The sequence below is a fragment of the Ceratotherium simum genome, chromosome 11 (assembly GCF_057802395.1).
Source record: "Ceratotherium simum simum isolate JZ-2026a chromosome 11, ASM5780239v1, whole genome shotgun sequence".
Classification (NCBI taxonomy): Eukaryota; Metazoa; Chordata; class Mammalia; order Perissodactyla; family Rhinocerotidae; genus Ceratotherium; species Ceratotherium simum.
In genome coordinates this window covers 13750632-13758628 of record NC_141910.1, presented here as the reverse complement: position 1 = coordinate 13758628, position 7997 = coordinate 13750632, and the positions used below count along the sequence as shown (strand labels likewise).

General features: G+C 49.8%; 1 protein-coding gene across 1 annotated transcript; it reads left to right on the top strand.

Annotated features, from left to right (window-relative positions):
* The first annotated feature begins 331 nt into the window (after positions 1-331).
* Positions 332-7375, top strand: SPR (sepiapterin reductase). The gene is made up of 3 exons (XM_004435542.3): positions 332-668; positions 1256-1546; positions 6594-7375. Exons 1-3 carry the CDS (start codon positions 347-349, stop codon positions 6782-6784), a joined length of 804 nt encoding a protein of 267 aa, XP_004435599.1. The 5' UTR covers positions 332-346; the 3' UTR covers positions 6785-7375.
* Positions 7376-7997: the final 622 nt, after the last annotated feature.

Below are 7997 nucleotides of genomic sequence, written 5' to 3'. Positions count from 1 at the left end.
GCTGGGTCTGGACTTGGGAGGAGAATGAGTCCCAGCGTGGGATTGAACTTGCGGTGGTGCCGGGCGAAGAAGGAGGCCGCGCTCGGAACTGAGCTAGGATTTCCCGTGGAGGCCGCGCCTCCCGGCCCCTTGGGTTTAGCCCTTTCGCGCTGACTCTGACCGCGCTGGTGCCTCCGCCTCTGCCACCAGCGGCCAAGGAAATAAGCACCGGGAGGCCACAGTCCTTGGCCTTAGGTTCCCGCCCTGGCCCTGTCGCCCGCCTACTCCCGTCGCGGCCCCGCCCACCGCGGCCGCCCCGCCCCTGCCGGGTCCAAGGTCCCGGAGCAAGTGGGCGGAGGTCGGAAGCATGGAGCGTGGCCGCGGCAAGGAGGGTGGCCTGGGGCGCACGGTGTGCGTGCTGACTGGGGCTTCCCGCGGCTTCGGCCGGGCGCTGGCCCCGCTCCTGGCCCCCCTGCTGTCAGCCGGTTCCGTGCTGGTCCTCAGCGCCCGCGACGACGAGGCGCTGCGGCAGCTGGAGGCCGAGCTGGGCGCAGCGCGGCCGGGCCTACGCGTGGTGCGGGTGCCCGCCGACCTGGGCGCCGAGGCCGGCTTGCAGCAGCTTCTCGGCGCCCTGCGTGAGCTCCCCAGGCCCGAGGGGCTACAGCGAGTGCTGCTCATCAACAACGTGGGTAAGACGCCCGCCAGCGGGAGGCGTGCTCCTTGTGTGAGCGCTTGGAATACTGCTTAGCGTCCCTTTCTGTTCCTCCCTCTCACTTCCCCCACCGCTTGAAACTTTAAAGGGCAGAAAGACCTAAGAGTCAGAAAAGACGCCTGAACGTCTTAGTTGTTTCAGCGAGGTGTGGAGGAAGACTTGGTGCCCTCCCCCCAACTCCTCCCGGTTTCAAGGCCTGGTTTTCCAAAACGCCAGTCAACTTTCCCGATCGCCTTCTCGGCGCCCTCTGGCGGAGGCCTGAGTCGGGGCATGGGGTCTCCCAGCACTAGTCAATTCCCCCGCTTCTCCAAATGGCCCCCAGAGTTCTCCCCCAGTCCCAGAGTAGGGCGTGCCTCTTCTCATTCTGCAACTTGGGGTAAGTGGATTCCCCAGGTGTGTCTGTCTGCAAAGCGGGGAAGAGAGAGGCATCCTCAGAAGCACTAGGGAGATGCCTCTAGATCCGGATGGGATGGGGGGGGGGTGGCGCTTGGAGGGATTTGGAGAGGGCTGGGGGAAGAGAAAGCCCCACCTGCACTGGGTGATTGCTAAGGTCTGATTTTTCAGGCACTCTTGGGGATGTGTCCAAAGGCTTCGTGGACCTGGCTGACTCAACTGAAGTGAACAACTACTGGGCTCTGAACTTGACCTCCATGCTCTGCCTGACTTCTGGCATCCTGAAGGCCTTCCCGAACAGTCCTGGCCTCAGCAGGACCGTGGTTAACATTTCGTCCATCTGTGCCCTGCAGCCTTTCAAGGGCTGGGCACTGTACTGTGCGGGGAAGGCTGCCCGTGACATGATGTTCCAGGTCCTGGCCACAGAAGAACCGAGTGTAAGGGTGCTGAGCTATGCCCCAGGTAGGTGTGGCATTACTGCCATCTCTGACCCCCGTAACCAGCTGGTTCCCCTTCGGGGGCTGGGCAAGGGGCCTCCAGGAAAGGGCCCACAGAGTATATTGTCCCTGAATCATGACCCCATCACTTGTTAAGGGAAATAGAGGCTCCCAGGAAGTTAGAGCTGATGGGGGCAGGGAGCCATAGTTGCAGGGCACAGTGGGGAGCTGCCTAGACTGGAGAATGGGGCCAGAAAGTCTGAGATATTGGAGTTTGAAAGACAATTAGGGTTTGAATTCCAGGCCTGTGCCCCATTTCCTCATGTGAAGCAGGGAAGATGCTACCTGTCTCATAGGTCAGTTTGGAGGATGGAATGAGATAATATATATGAAAATGATCATTAACTGTGAAGTACTATCTAATTGTTAGCACTTCTCATTGTTAGATAGGACTTATTGCATTGTATTATCTTCATATGTATGTTTCTCTACTTCTCTCTCTTGATAGGAAAGCTTTAAAGGCAGGGACTGTGCACTGTTCATCTGTATGTCCCCAGCACCTAGCAAAGCGCTCCACTGAGTCAGTCTGCAGTAAATGTTAGATGAATGAAGAGCAGGCAGACATTGTTGAATGCTGACTATCCAGGCTGAACTGTGCTGGAACACTAGGGGGATGCTGGGATAAATAAGATAGGGCCCCTGTCCTCACGAAAAGGGTAGGGGGTCTTGTGACACTTGCTCTGGTTCTCACCACCCTACCATGATGCCACTGTGCCCCTTTCTTAAAAGTGAGGCTTCTAGTCTAGGCTTGAGTTTGCTGGAATTAGAAGGTGGTGACATAGCTGTTGTAAAAGGTCTGAGCAACTTAGATGGAGATCCAATAGTCTATTCTCCTTGAAACCCTGTGGGTAAAGAGGTAGAGTGACCTGACTAAAGGCCAGACGTGGCAGAGCAGGATCCAACCCTGCCTCCAAGTTCATGATCAGTGCCATTTCTATTTCCTTACGCTCTCCAGTACCCAATCCTCCCTCCCTAACACATGCACAGTTATTTTTGCAGCCAGCATTCAACTCAGCACCTACTCTGAGCTCAGCCTAGGAATCAACTCAATCAACAGTTAACAAATGAAAACCACAGCCACGGTCAGACTCTAGAATGCCATGTGACTGGCTTAGATCTCAGGGGGCTGCCCTAGGCATTATGAGGAAGTTGAACTTTTTTCAAGGCTCCCAGGGCCTGAATGAAGGCTGAGACCAGTTGGGTTTTCATTTCAGTCTCTGGAAGAATGTTCTAACAGGTGTCCAAAGAAGGAATGGGCTGTTTAGAAAGGTAACAAGTCTCCACTTAGCAGGGATGCACAGACGGTTGAAAGACATACAAGGATCAGGAGGATGACTCTCCTTCCAACCCTGAGATTCCTTAATTTTCTGCCCCTGAGGCTCCTTAACTCCAAATTCTGGGGTGCTGTGGTTCCTATGAAGAATAGAAAGTACCTGTAAGAGATCAAGAAGGGAGTAATTCTCTTCTGGTGGGGTGACCAGAGATGGCTTTATTGGAGGTAGCTGAACAGGACATTGACCTTGAGGGCTGCTTCCATATCAGCAGATGGAAGGCACTCCTGGTAAATGCGTGTAAAGGTGGGAAAACTCTCCAAACTTATTTTATGAGGCCAGCATGTCCCTGATAACAAAACCAGACAAGGACACTGCAAGGAAAGAAAATTACAGGCCAAATCCTTGATGAACATAGATGCATAAGTCCTCAACAAAATTATTAGCAAACCAAGTTCAACAATACATTAAAAGGATCATACAGTAGGCTGGAGGAGGGAATCTAATGGTGGCTGCCAGTGTCTGGGTCAGCACGACTGAACTGGAGCACCGTGGTGGCTGGTCCCTGGGTGAAGTGGGCCCAGCTGCCTTCTGCCTCTCCAAGATGCACTCCAAGCTTAGTTTTAAGAAATTTGTTGACCCCTCAAAATTATATCTGCCAATAAAAGTGGTCACTTCCCAAGTGGTAGAAAGAAATTTTGTTTGCAGCCACTACCAGGCTTTACCAAGATGAACAATTAAGTGCAAGGCTTAAGGAACCACAGGTCTGCAGACTCCGTCGCTGCCAGGCATTGATATGAAGAAACAGTAATATCAGCACACATGTATTATCTTTATCCTGGAGTATGCACCATGGTTGTGACAGCAAGATCAAGCCTGCTTTCTTAAACAAAAAGGATCATACACCATGATCTAGTGGGATTTATTCCAGGGGTGCAAGGATGGTTCAACATCTGCAAATCAATCAATGCAATACACCACATTAACAAAGTGAAGAATAAAAATTATATGATCATTTCAATAGATGCAAAAAAAACATTTGACAAAATTCCACATCCATTTATGGTTAAAAAAAAAAACTCAACAAAGTGGGTATAGAGGGAATGTACCTCGACATAACAAAGGCCGTATATGGCAAGCCCACAGCTAACATCATATTCAATGGTGAAAAGCTTGAAAAATTTTCCTCTAAGATGAGGAACAAGACAAGGATGCCCACTCTCACCACTTTTATTCAATGTAGTATTGGAAGTCCTAGCCAGAGCAATTAGGCAAGAAAAAGAAAGAAAAGTCATCCAGATTGGAAAGGGAAGAGGTAAAACTGTCTCTATTTGCAGATAACATGATATTATATATAGGAAACCCTAAAGACTCCACCAAAAAACTGTTGGAAATAATAAATGAATTCAGTAAAGTTGCAAAATCAATATACAAAAATCATTTTCATTTCTTCTACATTAATAATGAGCTATCAAAAAGAAATTAAGAAAACAGTCCCATTTAGAATTACATCAAAAGAAATACCTAGGAATAAATTTAACCAAAGAGCTGAAAGACCTGTACACTGAAGACTACAAGACATTGATGCAAGAAATTGAAGAAGACACAAATAAATGGAAAGCTATTCCATTCTCATGGGTTGGAAGAATTAATATTGTTAAAATGTCCATACTATCCAAAGCAATCTACAGGTTCAATACAATCTGTATCAAAATTCCAATGGCATTTTTCACAGAAGTAGAACAAACAATCCTAAAATTTGTGTGGAACCAGAAAAGACCGTGAATAGCCAAAGCAATCTTGAGAAAGAAGAACAGAGCTGGAAGCATCAGGCTCCCTGACTTCAAACTATATCACAAATCTATAGTAATCAAAACAGTATGGTGTTGGCATAAAAACAGACACATTTCACCAGTGAAACCATCTAGTCTTGGTGTCTTGGAGAAGATCATTTTGGGTTGAAGTTTTGGAGTGACTTATTAGTTTCATTAACTTAGATGTACAAATCTCTCCCTAGATTTGGGAAGTTCTCGGCCATTATTTCTTTAAATAAGCTTTCTGCTCCTTTTCCCCTCTGGGACTTCAATAATGCATAATTGTTTCTTTTAATGGTATCCCCTAATTAATGTAGGTTTTCTTCACTCTTTTTCGTTTTGCTCCACTGACTGGATGATTTCAAATGACCTGTCTTCTAGTTCACTAATTTTTTCTTCTGCTTTGTTGAGCCTGCTGTTGATCTCTCTGTTCTTCAGTTCAGTCATTGTATTCTTCAATTCTAGAATTTCATTTTGTTTTTTAAAATAGTTTCTATTTCTTTGTCGAACTTCTCATTTTGTTCATGCATTGTTTTCCTAATTTCATTTAGGTTTCTCTGTTTTCTTCAAGTTCTCTATATTTCTTTAAGAGGAGTATTCTGAATTCTTTGTCAGACAGTTCATAGATTTCGTTTCTTGAGGGTTAGTCATTGGAGTTTTAATAGTTTCCTTTGGTGGTGTCATGTTTCCTTGATTATTCATGATCCTTGTGGCCTTGCATTGGTGTCTGTGCATTTGAGGAAGGAGGTACCTCTTCCAGTCTTTATAGACTGACTTTGGTAGGCAAAGTCCTTTATCAGTCAACCCATCCAGTGATTCTGGGTGGGCCATCTGGTGATGCCCATGGCGGGCTTGCTGCTGGAGTCCCTGGACAGCCTGTTTCTGGAGTGGATCCAAAGCCTGGGTCCATGAAGTCAGCCTGGCACTGGGCCTGGCTGGGAGCCTGGGATGGTGGGAGCCTGCCAGGAGCCTGGTGCCATGGAGCCGCCAAGACCATGGGAGCCAGCTGGTACTGGAATGGATCAGAGGCCTGGGTTTTCAGGGACCCTGGAGCTGAGGAAGCTGCCTAGGGCTGTGGGAACTGCTTTGGGCTGCTGAGACTGCTGGAGCTGGCAGACATTGGGGTGAGCTGGGGGCCTGGGTTCATGGGAGCTCACAGGGAGCCACCTAGGGCCATGGGAGTTGGTCTGGTGCTGGGGTGGGCTGGCTTGGGTCCCCAGTGAAATCAGGTGCTCACTCCCACAGGGAGTGTGTGTCTCTCCATGCTGGGCTGCCTGGGCTTGAGGGAGTAGGGGTCATAGGGGTAGTATGAATCTATTTTTCCTACCCTCCTCAATGTGTCCTTGGCTCTTGTGAAAGTAATTTCATACTCAGTTAGTTGTTCAAATTGATGGTCCTTTGAGAGGAAAAGTGCTAGAAATTCCTATACCACCATTTTGCTGCCCCCAGTGATGTTTTAGTCAGATGAATTTAGCAGAGGGCTACAGGTGGAGTTGAAGCAGGCAGAGAAGCAGGGTTGTATAAAGGGCCTGAATGTCGGGGTGTGTAGAAGCAGAAGGGTCCTACCCAGTGACTGGTTGGCAGTGGGGCAGAGGGGGGAGGGAGGAGGAGGTGATGGAGGTTTTGAGTCTGGGAGGAGAGTACTTCATTAATAGAAATGGGAAGGTCAGGAGGAGGTCCTGGTTGGACAGGAGATGATAAGCTTGGTTGTAGACATTGTGGTCTGGAGGGACCATGTTCAGTGGCATTGGAATTTGAGTCTGGATCTCAGTAGTGACAGAGTGGAGCCTTTGGTGACCCTGACCACAAATGTCAGGCAAGATGAGGTGTCGCCTCTTGGCCAGACCTGACTCTACACCACTCCACACACATGGCAGGGGCCTTTGCCTCAGCCGTGTCCGCTCATCTTCTGCTCTTCATCCCCTAGGTCCACTGGACACAGACATGCAGCAGCTGGCCCGGGAGACCTCCGTGGACCCAGACTTGCGAAAAAGGCTGCAGGAGCTAAAGACAAAGGGGGAGCTGGTGGATTGCAAGATGTCAGCCCAGAAACTGCTAAGCTTGCTGCAAAAGGACGTGTTCAAGTCTGGAGCCCATGTTGACTTCTACGATAAATAAGCCCATGTCCTTGGCTTCCTGGGGCTTTCCTCCCCCTCTTTCAGGCACACCCAGGAGCCCTGTGCCTCCCCATATCCTGTCACAGTGGCGCCGCCAGCCCTGCCTTACACAGATAAGCACTCATGCCTGCTGTCCTGCCCTCAGATCCAGCCAGCTGTGAGGGCATCGGGTCGCTGGAGTTCCTGGTTCTTAGGAGTTTGTGTTGACCACCCTGAGTTAAGAGTAGGTTTGGGAGAGAGCAGTCATGGGTATTGGTGTTCTCTCTCTCCAGGAATAGAATTTTAGAGATGAGAAAAGCAGGACAGGAAGCTGAAACACTGGAGAGAGGTTGGGTCTCATGCCTATGACCAGTCCATGGGGACAGGGAGGGTGAGCTGGTGTCAAATGGAAAGGCCCGTGTAGATTCACAGACAGCCTGGAGGGGAGGGAGAACAGTGCAAGTTCTGGACCACAGGGATGCCCCTTGCTCAGGGTAGCAGGACTTGCTATTGAACCTCATGTCCTCATTCTGATGCCTCCTCCCTCCGGAATCTACCATCTGTTCATGTACATGTCAAAGGCAGATACAAATAAAATGTGGATTGTCTTTTATTAACGCCTGCTTTTTCCTCTGATACAGGGCCCATGACTAACTCCCTGGTTCGCTAGGCCCAGGGGTGTTCCTGAAGCAGTTAACCCAAATGTGGGGTGCTGCCCTTATTTTCTGGGGAGTTGTTTTGGGGCTGTCTGCCTCTTCTCACTGAAGAGGCTCTCACTGCCACTTCTCCCCTTCCAGTGGAAGCCCAGGTTCAAACAGAGTTGGCCAAGATGGACGTTTGTGCTTTGGCTATACTGACCCCAGTCTTTACTACCCTTTCCTTACCCTTGACCTATGTAAAGGGAATACAGCCTTCAGGGCCTGACTCACAGCCTCCCTGGCCCTCAGGGAGGGGTCCTTTCCCTGGCCCTCTTGAATTCCCACTTCTGCCCTTTGCTCACATGGCAATGCTCTGAATGAATCTCAGCTCCTCAGGGGGCCTGTCGTGGGCCCTCCTGTTATTGTCCATCTGGTCCGTGGTCCTGGTCCTCAGTGGGGTGGGCTTAGGACCAACATGCCTTTGTGGGAGGTAGGCAAGATACCAAGAGAGGGAAGCCCTGAGAAACGAGGGTTGTGACCAAACCTATCCTGTAGGTCGGTGATTTGGGCCAGCCTGTGAGCCCCACAGTGGTGGTG